Genomic DNA, 14,389 nt, shown 5'->3' on the forward strand with positions numbered 1-14,389 from the left:
CTTGTACACACAAACAGATTCCTGCTTCTAATCCGAGAAACAACCACGACGGTTTTCTTACCTGCAGCTTGTCGATGATGTTCTTGTAGTCCCAGGGGTTGCTGGAAGAAATGGGTCTGGAGGAGCGTGAAGCAGATTTGTACTGGGGGTTTGACCGGGGCAAAGTGTTGTAGGAAGATGTGGTCATCTGCTTGATGTAAGATTCCAGCTCCGGAGGAACGACGATGGAGCGACTCTTAGCTGAACACAAAAACAGGAAAAGAACAAAGAAGTCAACTTTTCTGTAACTACTAATAAAAGAGCCTTTTTCTCCAAACTATTGGCTGCAGGCTTTTCAGGGAATTGTTTCAATGTAACCTGTGACTGGACACATTGTTGTTCACTAGTAGTATATTTGGCTTTTCTGGAACTTATATGTGGATCAAAGTGAACAATATTATTTTATGATGACTTTAATTAAGGTTTTTAAAAAAAATACATTTTGGATTAAATCATTCAATGAATGTCAGGAAGTCAGCATGAAACACCTGAAACCTGATCAGGTTATGATCGTGTTGCAGTGCAAAGAAGGTGATGAAAACAGGTGTGTGAGGTCACCTGTCATGCAGAGCGTCCGGATGCAGCCGTCCACCTGAACTTTGTGCTGCTGCTGCAGCCACTGACAGTCCAGCAGTCTGACGCACGACTGCAGCAGCTGAATCACGATGGTGTGATGAGTCTGACAGAGAGGAAGAGCTTCAGCTTTACTGAGTCGAGCAGGAGCGAGAATACTTTTGAACGTTTCCTTATAAAACACAAACTACAAACACATGATGTACTTGAATTTAGTACATATTTGGGGTTTTTTTTGTATTTTAAAACCACACCATCACCCTAAATTGGAGGGGGAACTTTGAATTGGATTTCATCCAAAGATGATTAATCAGTCCAACAAACAGACCTAATTCATTCAAAAGGACTTTATCCAAATATACACTTCCTGTGTCAGAAGATTCATAATCTTCTATTGTCACAGTAAAATCTGTCCAACACAAGAGGGCTTCAACTCTGATGTGTTTGCTCAGGTATTGGACAGGACACGTTAGAAAAGAAAAAGCTGATAACACAACAAAAGAATGAGGTTTCAGCACAAAAAGTGACAAACAGGATCTCTGTTTCTGTGGTTTTGCCTCATTTATTATTCATCATTAGACTCTAATTTTCTTGTCAAAGTCATTTGAATTTTAAAATTCATTAACATTTCTAAGATTTGTTTTTAGCCTAAAATAAGTCAGACCCTCCAGGCTTTTAAGGCAGATTTTTGTGATTGTTGTGGCCGAAAACGCCTGATGTTGCGAAAAAAGTTGCAATTTTTTTAAAACATTTTTTTTACTGAAAAGTACGGAAGCTCAGAGCTGCCACTCAGTGGAGATAAAAAAGAAAAAAAATGGCATATCACGTTATTTATTTATTATGAAGCTACATTTACAGGAAAATATGAAATCTGTCAAAGAAAAATGTTTTTTTGTTTTTTTTATCTTCTGCTGTAATTAGACTCTGCTTGTTGAAAAAGCTTCACGTCAACTCCCTGACGTTACTGCAGCGTCTCACCTGCAGGGAGGTGCTGTTCTCAGAGAACGGCGAGCTGAAGAACGCGTTGATGGTGTCCAGCACCACGTTCACAATGTACTTCTCCAGGACGGGATCAGACAGGCGACTCTCTCGTTTATTACAAACCTGTGGGAGAGTTTTCACAAACATCCGTGAAGAGGCGGCTCGAATGATATCTTGAAATACATTTAAGAACAGCGAAACAGCCGGCTGTGTTCTGCAGAGGATTTCAACATTTACTCATGATCGTTTTGACGGAAAAACAGTTGAAATCAGTTTTAAAACAACAAACTGGTGAAAGTTTTAGAAAGATGCCGGATAAATCTGAACCAGAACGACTTCTAAGTGGGGCAGAGATAAACTATTCAACTAAAAACATATTATAACTTGGATACAAAACAACTGGATGTGAACGCTTCTGATCATTTTCTAGCTTAAAGGCTAGAAAACAAAGTTTTGAGGAAAAGTGTTTAGATAAAAAAAAAGCTGATTAAAGACCCAGAATCTTAGGGTGAATTCAGACTGAACACGTTTGGTTCGCTTAAAAGTGAACTATAGAGTTTGGATCCTCCGATGATCTAGAACAAATTTTCCATCTGAATACATACAAGAGGACCTGGTTCAGGACCAGGAACTGATCTCAGACCCATCTTTGGGGGTGGTCTTGGTTCATTTCTAATCAGACTGAACTAAAGCCAGGATAATTGAGTGTTTCTGAGCTTCTTCCAAAGTAGCTCAAAAGATGGACTGAACCTGAGTGGTGATTTAATAGTTTAAATAAAAATAGGAAAAGGCTCAAACTGAGTTTCTTTTGAGGTTCTGTTTAGATTCCTCTCAGAAACTGAATCCTTTATAAGTTTGAAAAACTGGACTGGTCTGCACAAAGCCTTAAGCTCAATCCGATGAAGTTATTTGGAACACTAGGAGAAAACAAAGAGTTTGGCTTTCTTGTTCAACGTCAGTGTTCGACCTGATGATGGTGCTTTTGGGAGGACAGTCGTACAGACTCCTTTTCATGTGGAAAACTATCCCAGAAGAGTCAGATGAAGTGGTTTTTGTGCCACCATATTCCAAGTAAAACTTGCAGTTTTGCGATAAAAATCTTCTAAATTGCAAAGAAAATGTAAAGTGCTAAGAATAAAAAAAATCATAATTTGCAAATAAAAATATTTATTATTAGCTTTCAAACATTTTTTTCGCTTAAAAAAAATATTTTTGCGTTTTCAGTACAAACATTTTTAGATGCGTTGCGCCTCATCTCACTTTCGGCCTATCTTTGTTCTTGCATTGACAAGAGTATTTTTAAAACGATCGAGGGTAAAAGAGCCTGTTTGACGTTTGACCCTTGGTAGGAGACACCATGTCAGATAAATATGGCGATTTGATTGAATAGAATCTAGACCAATCAGCAGGCTGGAACAAACATTACATGAATCTTATGAACACAAAATCAAAGATAGGGCGAAAACGAGATGAGGCACAACGCATCTAAAAACGTTTGAGCTGAAATCTCAAAAATATTCTTTGAAAGCAAATATTAAATATTTTTATTTACAAATTATGATTTTTTTTATTCTTAACACTTTACATTTTGCTTGGAATTTAGAACAGTTTGATCTCAAGACTGTAATTTTTACTTGAAATATGTTGGTACAAAAATCACTTTACCTGTTAGACCAAAGACTGACCCGGGTCACAGTTAACCCTATTATGGTATTTCTTCGCTCCATTTGTGTATAGAGTCAGGTAGTTCAAACAGCACTTTTCTACCCTCCTTAAGGCCCAAAGCGTTTTACAGTCCCGTTCACACACTGACGGCGGCTCTGCTGCTGAACACGGGCGACAGCCTGTAACCACCAGAGTAGATGTACGTTTACCCGAGCCATGTCCACAGTGAAGTCCTCAAACAGGTTCCAGATGTGGTTGGACGTGTAGATCTCCTTCATCTCCACCTCCGTGTCCACATAGCAATGGTTCACAAAGTTGACGTAGGCCGTCTTTACCTGCAGAGACGAGCGTTAGCGCCGGCGCCGCGAGCACTTGAGGCGCATTAGGACGTCACCTCAGTGATGCAGTCCTCATGAGTCACCACTTTGACCACGTCCTCCAGCGGCAGCAGCGACGTGCATTTGATCTCCGTGTAGACGTTCTTGCCCTCGGCGCAGGCCGCCAGCAGCTCCACCAGAGAGATGTGGTACCTGAGGAGGACAGCGCAGCTGAAGGGCGGAGCAAACCCTCACGATCACGGGATGAAATCATCTGTCATGACTGACACAAGTTAACACTAAAAGATCAGAGAAAACAGGATTGTCTTCAGCTGCTGTGGAGTTGATAGCAGACTGTCACAGACTGGAGCTTCTGCCTCTTTTCCTTGTTAGGTACAGTAAAGCTTTTCATTTTTCTGGTCTCACTGTTCTGCAGATTTTTTTTTATTTTTAACAGCAAACTAAGTTCTGTGTCCTGATTGGCTGCAGACCATTGTTAATCTCCTCCATGTTGTGTTTCATGTTCAGGACAAAATGGGTTTTCATTCTATAACAATGGACTCATTTTTCTATGAAGGTTTGAAGAGTGAAATCACTGTATTTGTGTTTGTTTGAATCAATCCCCTCTAAATGTTGTTTACTTCTGTTGTTCTCTTTTTTCTCCAGTTTTTACTTTAAAAGCTGTTCCTCTCTCTATGGGATATATACATGTTGAACTTTGGTTTCCTTATGCAGCGTTCTCATCGATCCGTGTGACCAGCCACCAGGGGTGAAAGTAGATGTTTTGCTATGCAGGTACTGGACTGAACTTCACAGATGAGCGTGAATGTGGTCGAACAGACAGGAAGTCGTTAGTTAATGCTACGATAAACTGCTAGATTTTAAAACAGAAACAGCTCATGAGGAGACCTTTGATGATGTCACGAGTTCAGATGGATGTCTGAAGCTGCTGTGTTTTGTAACACGCTCCATGTGAGCTGCTAAACTCTTCTGCTACTGGAGCTTCTTCCCTTATAAACTGCAGCACTTTGCAGCTCTTTGGCTCCCCCTGGAGGCGTAACAGAGTCTGAGCGTGTCCATGACAGATCAGCGACATGGGAAGAGGTCGTGTGAACACAACTGCAGTGAGAACACACAAACCATCTAACCTGGTGTCTTCACAAGTTGCCATGGTTACCTGAGTGGGCTGTTCTCACTGACCCCCTCCCTGCTCTCAGCCATCAGGTCCAGCATGACTTTAAAGGAGGCCTTGTCGTTGTAGAAGACGACCACGTCGTCCCCGGCGTTGGTCAGCTGCGAGCAGACACGGAGCTGTGAAGACAGCTTCACAAACCGACGGACCGATGGGCGAGCGGCTCGTTCCCTCACCTCCGTCATGATCATGTCTTGGCACTTCTTCACATACTTGCCCTCGGCCTTGATGATGGTGTGGAGGAAGTTGAGGTACTGGACGTGGCGGCCGTGCGTGGCCAGGCAGTGGATGAAGTGCTGCAGGACGCTCTCGGAGATCTCGCTGCACAGCTGGTAGTTGTTGCTGAAGATGTGCTGCACCGTCTCTGCCTCCAGCAGCTGCAGAGCAGACACAGTCAGCTCAGACCTTTACGGGATTTACTTTGACCAGTTCTGTCTTAGATTTGTTGCTTGTATTTGTTTTCTTAGTGGACTTTTGTTTATTTTTTACTTTATCATCAGATATCCTCAAACTTATAAACTTAAATTATAAACTACAAACACATTTAGGAACATCAGACCAACAAAAACTGCTCATAAACACAGACAAAGCACAGAAATACCCCGGGGTTGAGGAAAAGGTTCAAGTTCTTGTGCAGCAGAGCCTGGTTCTCCTGGTTCCCCATGCAGAACTTCTGCAGGAACAGGTGAGTGTACCTGATGATCTCCTGCATCTTCACGTCGTTCTACAGAGAAAAAAAAAACAGCTTTCATCAAAGCAATACTGAGATGTTCCTGCTCTTAGATAAAACTGTGACTGCTCAAAAACGAGGTTCTTCTGAGGCTTAGAGAAGGTTTTTTGTTTCTGTAGACTCACCTTGTCATAGGAGACCTGCAGCAGGTCCAGCATGACTTTATGAGCTCCCATGTTCTTCAACAACCTCTGCTGTTTCTTCCAAACGCCGCTGCTGCACATCCTATGCAGCCGCTCCAGGATCTACAGCAGACAGGCGGGAAACGGAGCGACTTAATATCACTTCACATTTGTATACTGAAGTTCTTCTCTTATCAACTTCACAGAATTAAACTCGTATATAAATTAGTAAATCCAACCAAACGCGTCATCAGTGACACTGTTGAAGAAGATTAAACTGATGATCTCCGTTTGTGGCCTGGTTTTCTGTGAAGTGATTTTTGTGTTACCATATTCCAAGTAAAAGTCACAGTTTTAAGATCAACATTTTCTAAGTTGCAAACAAAATGTAAAGTTTTAAGAATAAAAAATCATAATTTGCTAATAAAAATATTTAATATTTGCTTTCAAACACCTTTTTTTGCTTTCAAAAATATTTTTGCGATTGCAGAACAAAAAATGTGTCAATGCAACATCAAAGATAGGAGGAAAGAGAGATGAGGCACTACGCATCTAAAAACGTTTGTGCTGCAACAGCAAAAATATTTTTTGAAAGCAAAACAAAAACGTTATTGAAAGCAAATACTAAATATTTTTATTTACAAATTATTAATTTTTATTAACACTTTACATTTTGTTTGCAATTTAGAACATTTTTTTCTCAAAACTGTGACTTTTGCTTGCAATATGGTGGCACAAAAATCTCTTTGTAACTTTATTGTTTAGTCATTTGAGTAAATATTGTGTTCAAGTTCTGCACACTTCCTGGTGCCAATTTTAGGCTTTTTCCATTTTTTTATTTTTCTTTTTTTTTTTACTTTGTCTAATGAATTAGATTTTCAGCCGCCAATAAATAACTGCTGGTGGAGTCCCACAAGGTACTGTGTCGGCCACACTTTTTTTTTTTTTAACGTATTTTCTCTATAAAGTTTATCCACAGTTGTAACATTTTACAGCTGCAGTGATTGTGATTGCAGAACAATAACAATCCTTTGGTGCAGTAAAAGTGTAAATCAGTTGCACCTCCCCCCCATATACAAACTGTCTCAAGTCTGATCAAATATAGATCTCTCACCTCCTTGACTTGCTGGTAGTTCTCGTTGCCCTTCTCCAGCTTCTCCTTTGTGGGCGTTGGCTTATCAGACACCACCTGAAGGAAACGAGAGGTGTTTGTGTTGCTTTACATTCCACTCTTATCATGTCTCCATAAAGGAGCTGGCAGAGAATAGACCTTAAGGTTAAGGAAAAAAAGAAAATAATTCTACTCGTAAAAGCCTGTTATTTCTCCTCTAGCCATCAGGTGGTTGGAATCAGTAACAGATTCAGAGAAGTTCACGTTCCAAACTTCTGATTCTAAACTATCAAATCAGTCAACAGATAATATGCATCTGAACAATGTAGCATTAGCACAAAATAAATAAAGAAATAATAATTAGAATACAAATATGGATACAATCCAAACTAGTTTGAAAAATATGATACAAATAGAAATTTTTATTTTTTGTCTATATAAGTATTGTGTAGAATTCAGTGTTATGTGAATTCTGGAGGAAGTGGGCGGAGTCACCAGCAAGAAAATAATAAAAGGAGAAAAGTTTGGGGTGTCAACAGATAAAAGGAATAAGACAAAAAGAATGTGGAAGGCTATGAGGGACCCCAGGAAGAAAGAAAAAACAATAAACTACCCACAAAAGCTGGATTAAGGAAGGAAACCGCAACCAAATCTTTTTTGGTGAGATCATTCCATTTTTTTTGGACTATTTCCTGGTGGAATTATATTATTTTGGACATTAAAATTTTTATTTGAACACTGGAAGAGAGACTAAAGAGATGGAAATGAATAAGAGGACTTTTTAATTAATTTAAATCATATTAATTAATATGTGCGCATATGTTTGAAACCCTTGTATTGATTATAAAATGAGTTATTTAAACCCTAATTTCTGTAAAAAGTGAATTTAATGCAGGAGGAATTTAATTCAGGATAGCTGTAAAAAAAACTGAATTTCTATGAGATCGTGAGGAATATTCACAAATACTCACTTCACTCAGAAACTGCTATCCAAATATACTAAATAATAACAATATCGGTCTATACATGTGCACACCACTTCAAATTAATAACATGTTTTTAGTGAAAGGAGCATCAGGATGTTCATGTAGAGATGATGCTGATGAAAAAGAACAAAAACAATCTAGAACTTTATGACACCATAGAGTCCAAAACAATCCATTAAAAGACAAAAACTGGATAATAATCAGACTTTTTATTGCTTGTTAGGAACGATCTAGTCTCCGATTGTCCATCATCGGTTCTGAAGTAAAGAGCTGCTCGTCTCTCACCAGTGTCACATATAAGGACGCTGGTGCTGCTCTTTACCTCCGACATGTCCTTCTTGTCTTTCTTGTCCTTCTTCCCATCTCCTCCAGCTGAGCTCTTCTTCTCCACCCACAGCTCAGACTTCTCCACCAGCGTCCGGAGGCGATCCAGGTTAGCCTTGATTAGCTTATAGTTCTCCACATCCTGAGCTGAAATCAGCAGCTGGACCTGCAGAGGAGCAAAGAATGAATGAAGGCAGCTCTCTGTCTTTTAGCTAAAGCTGGAGGTGAAAAACATCTCATCAGATTGTTTTTCTTCAAGTGATCAGAGCTTTGTTATTAATCCCCTCAGGTTAATGTTTAATGTTTCAAGCAGTGCCAATAGCTCGAAACTGAGAGACATTTTTAAAAAGTCAGTTGTTTGTTTTCGTTGTGAATAAATTCTGTTGTGTTGTGACTTTTGTCGTGTTGTCCACCGTACTATCCCCCCATAAGGGCAGTTGTGACTAATGGTCTACCTGCTTGAAGGTGTGCAGCACCTCCTGCCTCTGGCTGAAGTGCCTGAAGAGCAGCTGCAGCGCTCCGGACACCAGAGGAGCGTATTCATGCATCGTCAGGTGGATCAGAACCCGCAGGAACATCCGGCCGCCTTCGTCGTCCACCTCCAGGATGCTGTTCCCCTTTCTGCTCACAGAGCCCAGAAAACCAGCTGCTACTGATCATCCATTCTCATCCGATAAATTATCTCTGGAGAGATTTGAACAAACTCTAAACCAGAGGTGTCAAACTCAATCACACAAGGGGCCAAAATCCAAAACACACCTAAGGTCGCGGGACAAACAGGATAAACATTTATTCAACACTCTAAAACGACATTTTTAAAACTTTAAAACTGTAACTTTTTAAACATAAATAGGGACTAGATATATAGCATTACCTGTTACAATGCTAATGCTGTAAGCTGAATTTGGCTGCTGAAGATGCTGAAAATGATAGCTAAAAACACTGAAGCTGATAGCTATCTAAAATACTAGCTAAATGAGAAATTTGCCTAAAAAAACAAAAAAACTTAGGTTAGCCAAAACAGCTAGCATGTTGAAAAGATAGCTTAGCTTCAAAATAGTCTAAAAAAACTGAAAGCTTAAATTAGCCAAGATATCTAACATGTAGCTGAAATATTAGCTAAACTCCAAAACAGCCTAAAACACTTAAAAAGAAAAGCCTACATTAGCCAAAACAGCTAGCGCGTAGATGAAATATTAGCTAAACTTTAAATGGCCTAAAAAAATTGTAGTAAATGCCAAAATCGTCCAAAAAGCTAGCAGAATGTCAATAATTAACACTTTCAAACTATAACTTTTAAACATAATTCTGAATAATAAAAAGGCAGGAATATTATTCCAGAATAAATCAACTTAAATCTTAAATAACTTTCAATATTTTACTCTTTGTAAAAATTTATTTTGTCAAAATTATACAAGTTAAAAATAATCCCAAGATAACACCGGGCCATTATAAACAATAAAATAAATAATATGGAGGGCCAGATAGAATAACCCGGAGGGCCGGATCCGGCCCTCGGGCCTTGACTTTGACACATGTTCTGTAAACTAAACACCGAGTTGATTACTGATAGTTCACTCAACTCTGAGTTTATGAAGTCACTCTTTAAATAAACAAAGGTAAAAAGAAAGGCTTTGACAGCAGTGGGGATGAGCTGATGGGTTTAAAGTCCCACTCCAACTATCGTTTTATTGTAAAAGTGTTTAATTAGGATTATGGAGTAATTAAAATAAAAAAAACTTTTTTAAGACATATTTTCTGCAGTCAGCAGCAGATCATTAGAAATTCTGGTTTGTGGGCGGGACTGTTGACATTGAGGTTAACCTCTGCTAATCACTCCTTTGTTTACACTTTCTCCCACTAGCTTATAGCGCCTCACAATCCTAAGCTAACATTAGCAACGGGACAAAAATGGCGAGCAATAACGGAGCTATCGAGCCGTGTGGTTTTGAGGCAGATTCAGACGAGGAAACAAAGACGTTAATGGATCTACTTGTCTGCATGCGGATACTTCAGAACTGTAGTGGAGAAGGGAGACTTTGGCCCCGCCCATGGCAGCTGCTGATTCAAAACTTCTTCAGACGGGAAGTTTTAGTCTGCTTCTGATCCAACATGATTTAAAAAAGAAAGTTTGATTAATCCTAAATTATTTTCTATAGTCCTCCATTATGAGAACATGGCAAAAACACAATTTTCATTGAAGTGGGTCTTTACAGCAAAGGGAGAACACTGAGATGAAAGAGGTTCACTGAAAGAGAACGGCTGTTCCTCCTCAACTTTACAACAAAGTCCAGGATCCGACTAAACCTGAATGATCTCATGAACCCAGACATGGAGACGTGATTACTGATGCTTTTGTAGAGATCTTTAAAATAAATAAACCTGCTCTCTCAACATCATCCGTGTCTTCCATCCACTGTAAATGAGATGCAGTCAAAGCTCCCAATGAGGCTAAAAACATTTGCCGGTAGCTCCTCCCACATCAGTCAGGATCATGTACAGAAAATTTGACGCCATTGAAGAGAGGCGTCCGATCCACGTGAAGGTCCAAACATACCCGATTCCAAACATGGCCTCTGCCTGCTCTCCAATGCGCTGCAGGTTGATGGTGGCTGGAGAGGGACAGAAAGGTAGATGTCAGCCAAGAAGAAGCAGGATGGAGACATGTGAGCAGCACATTTATTTCCTGCTTCTACCTGTCAAGTCCACCTGGACGGGAGCATCTGGCAGCATTAGGGAAGTCACAGTGAACAGCTCAGAATATTGTATAATAATTCAGTGCAATTTAACTGATTGTTCTGGATTTACAAAATGTAAACTCTGTGTGACCAATGATTTTTTTGAATTCTTCAAAATTAAAAAAAGAATAACCAGAGGAACTAAACTAATCGTTGACATCTGCTAGGCTGACACACCTGGACGCCTTATTTACCTGCTTGCTCCATGTTAGTCGTAGCATCAGCGTCGGCCATCGGGTACACGTCCACAAACTCCTTCTTAAAGACGGACAGCAGGAAGGAAAGGCGGTAGTCCAGGCGAACGTTCAGGATGAACTGAAGAAAGTGAAAGTTTGCTTCTGTCGTTTGGGTTCAAACAAATGATCACCAACGACCTGGACTCTCAGGTGAGTTTTGAGTGTTTACAGAACCAGACCTGGTCAAACCTCCTACTGTACATGCCTGGACTCCATCTCCATTCTGAGCTCCACTCTGTGGAGACTGTGGCTGTCTGAATCCCCTCACTACTGTCTGCTGGGAGTTTCTCCCACAACCATCTCTAGGGTTTACAGAGAATGGTCAGAAAAAGAGAAAATATCCAGAGAGCTGCAGTTCAGAAAAGCCCTATTGATGTCAGAGGTCAATAGAAGATTCTGGCTTCTTGGAGCCAGCGCGTACTTCCTGTTTGGAACGCCGGGCGTGAGGAGTCACTCAGTCCAGTTCTCCCATACAGTCAATGAATTTGAGGGAAATCTGTGCACTTTTTCTATACTATCTCAAGTTTTACACATTTGATTAAAAAATGTGTAAGAATATTCTCTCTCCAATGAAAATAATATTTTTGATGCTTTAACATGTTCCTGTGACATTTCTCAGATGAAGGTCATATATAAAGAAAATAAGGATTAAAATTACATGCATGTATTAAATCAGATAATATAATAATTCATGAATATTCAGAGAGTTGGTCCTCTTGAGGGTGTTTAAACTCCAAATTCAGACAGAGGGGGGTTCCCACCAATAATCCAGCAGTGTTGGTATTGTTAGGCTTTAAAGGATTTCAAATGACCAAAACGGGCTGTAGAATTGGAAACCATTAGTTTGTGTTACCTGTAAAATCTCCAATATTTTGGATTTGGTATCCATGACTGTCAGATCCATCTTCTCCAGACTATCTTTGCTGCTTCTCTGGCCATCAAGTGCGATCCCGGCGCCTCCACCTGCCGCTCTGGCAGCTCCGCCTCCAAACACAGACTGCCTCCTGTGGAGGACCATGGTGGACATCATCTGACCCACCCCATGTATGGACCGCTTCATGTTTTTCCCTTCAGAGCCAGAGAAATTCTTTGTCAAAATGATTCAAAAGTCAGATTTTATTCATGTAAATGATGAGACTAGAGGAAGGCGTTTATGCAAACAGAACAGAGTACCAGGTCCGTCATCTTGGAACATGGGGCCAGGATGACCAGGATTGGGTCTGGAGTCGATGATGCCCAGAAGAGTCCTGGTGAGTCTGAGCAGCTCAAAGAAACTATAGAAACCAAAGTAGATCAGGTGTCTGGCTAAGCTAACCACCTGTGAAAGGAAAACAGGCAGATGATGTCATGATGGTTAACTACAGATGCCAAAATGAACAAAAAAAGATGAAGTAAGAGCAGCGCGCCTCATAAGTGAGTTTGTTTTTCTCCTCGTTGTGGAACGGCATCTCATCATTCAGGACATTGTTGAGATATTCCTCCATGAACACCATCGTGTTAGCAAACCGGTTCTTCTTGTTGTCTCTGCTGTCATCCATGTTGGAGTCGTAACTAAGGATGAAACAAACCCAGGAGAGTCAACAGGAAAAGAAAAATCCTTTTGACAGTAGTACAGTGAACGTAAAAACATTAAATTACATTTAAATGACAATTTAAAAAAATGTTCCCAGTAGTGTTTTCATTATGATTATGAGGTTTTAAATGTCTGAAAAAGCCATTTTTCATGTTGATCTGAAGCCTCTGTTTCCAAAATCTCCTCTGAGGGGGCGTGGCTTTTGGAGCTCCGCCCCTGATCCCCCTTGTCTGATTATGATAGCTCTGTGTCTCTCTAGAATAGATCTTCACCGCTGCTACATAAAAACATCTATCAATCTGGGTAATGTCCAGCCGTATGGTTCTGATCCGGATGTCAGCTGGACGAGGAAGTGAAGATCTTCATGGACAGAACTTCCTCCAAAATCCTGATTCTTTCTCCTTCCAGTTCACAAAAGACTCTTTTAGCTAATTCTCCAATGTTTATTGACTGTGATCAATACATTCAATCATTGGTTTCTCAGAGTTCTTGATAAAATAATGAGAGCTAACATCAAAATGCTCTTTCATTGATTTACAATCCTTTCCAACTGCGGTCAAATGAGCCGCCGTTCACATTTCCGTGGTCACATCAAGAAGCTCCGTGGAGTCTGGTGGAGATTTTCCAGTGTTTGATTGGTCAAACCATGTACGTTTCAGAAGTTTACCGTCATGATCTGCAGCTCCAGTAATGACAACAGTCCTGCCCCCAAAGCCCCGCCCCTCTGACTGGATATTCAAATTTCAGCTGTGGGTGGAGTCAGCCTCCAACTTCCCTTGTTTGGTTACCCTTCAGTGTTACTGCATGAATAAATCTACCAACTCTTTGATGCTGATGGAGGTAGGGATCTCCGTCCAGAGTCGAGCGAACTTGACGGGGGTCACCAGCTCCTGGGGGTCTCGGTCGACGTGGGCGTGGAGCATGAGGCGGCAAAAGGACGCCCGCAGGTCGAAGGGCAGCATCTCATCCATCATGCACAGGAAGATGAGCTCCACGTCCAGCTGCTTGGAGATCTCATCGATGGCCAGGTACTGGCGGTCCAGACACATGCGAGCAAACAGCTTCAGCTGGTACCTGAGCTCATCCGTCCAGAGGGAGAAGGTGCGATTACAAACTCTGTGTGTGACGGAGATGTTTGTGGGTTTGTGCACGGCGTGTACCTGTAGTAGGTGAGAACGTTCTCATCGTGAGTGTTTCCTTGTCTTGCTTCCTGAGCCAGCTGTCTGATGCTTTTCTCCTGTTTCTCGTTCATCTTATCAATCCACAGCAGCCACACCTGCCGAAACACATAACTTACAGTCTGGTGTCTCATTGTGTGTCCAAAAGGAAACACAAAAGCTGCTGATATGCCTCTGAATGATGCCTAAGAGAGCAGACTGTCGTACCTCATCCTCCTCTCCATAGTCGTCCATCCCGATGTACTCTCCTGGAGCGCCACCAGGGGGAGGCTCTTTAGGCACCCGACGCCTTCAAACACACAAACATCTATAACAACACTCAAAAACAATCTCAATGAGTTGCTCCTAAAGAATATTAATATATTTTATTTATCTGGTGGTTTTCTGGGCACCTCACAGGTAGAGAACAGATCATAAAGCACAGTTACAATTATAAACCTGAAGTTAAACTCATAAAATTATACAAAGACTGAACAATTATAAACTAATTAGGAACAAGTTGAGATTTTTAGTGAACTGAGGGAGTGAGGATGTTCTGTAGATCAGAGGGAGGAGCGGCTGAACGCTCTGCCCCCCCATGGACATGAACAGAGTGGTTGGTACAACCAGCTGGAGGGAGGGGGG

The 14,389-nt window shown here is 40.9% G+C and overlaps 1 protein-coding gene across 3 annotated transcripts in view; it reads right to left on the minus strand.

Moving 5' to 3' along the window:
• Positions 1-14,389, minus strand: part of itpr3 (inositol 1,4,5-trisphosphate receptor, type 3) — a 110,762-nt gene that overhangs the window by 15,592 nt on the left and 80,781 nt on the right. For 2 of the 3 annotated variants that reach the window (XM_036212889.1, XM_024292267.2), the window contains 21 exons: positions 13,973-14,054; positions 13,748-13,863; positions 13,410-13,661; positions 12,421-12,565; positions 12,188-12,332; positions 11,868-12,082; positions 10,973-11,093; positions 10,737-10,763; positions 10,598-10,652; positions 8,496-8,661; positions 8,039-8,206; positions 6,734-6,808; positions 5,623-5,742; positions 5,369-5,491; positions 4,944-5,144; positions 4,753-4,868; positions 3,653-3,788; positions 3,468-3,593; positions 1,591-1,716; positions 598-718; positions 62-240 (listed from right to left, as the gene is read on the minus strand). In XM_036212889.1, coding sequence (XP_036068782.1) covers positions 62-240; positions 598-718; positions 1,591-1,716; positions 3,468-3,593; positions 3,653-3,788; positions 4,753-4,868; positions 4,944-5,144; positions 5,369-5,491; positions 5,623-5,742; positions 6,734-6,808; positions 8,039-8,206; positions 8,496-8,661; positions 10,598-10,652; positions 10,737-10,763; positions 10,973-11,093; positions 11,868-12,082; positions 12,188-12,332; positions 12,421-12,565; positions 13,410-13,661; positions 13,748-13,863; positions 13,973-14,054 — 2,815 coding nt within the window. The remainder of the gene's footprint in view (positions 1-61; positions 241-597; positions 719-1,590; positions 1,717-3,467; positions 3,594-3,652; positions 3,789-4,752; positions 4,869-4,943; positions 5,145-5,368; positions 5,492-5,622; positions 5,743-6,733; positions 6,809-8,038; positions 8,207-8,495; positions 8,662-10,597; positions 10,653-10,736; positions 10,764-10,972; positions 11,094-11,867; positions 12,083-12,187; positions 12,333-12,420; positions 12,566-13,409; positions 13,662-13,747; positions 13,864-13,972; positions 14,055-14,389) is intronic. The other variant, XM_024292268.2, reaches the window with a different exon arrangement.

The sequence above is a fragment of the Oryzias melastigma genome, linkage group LG7 (assembly GCF_002922805.2).
Source record: "Oryzias melastigma strain HK-1 linkage group LG7, ASM292280v2, whole genome shotgun sequence".
NCBI lineage: Eukaryota > Metazoa > Chordata > Actinopteri > Beloniformes > Adrianichthyidae > Oryzias > Oryzias melastigma.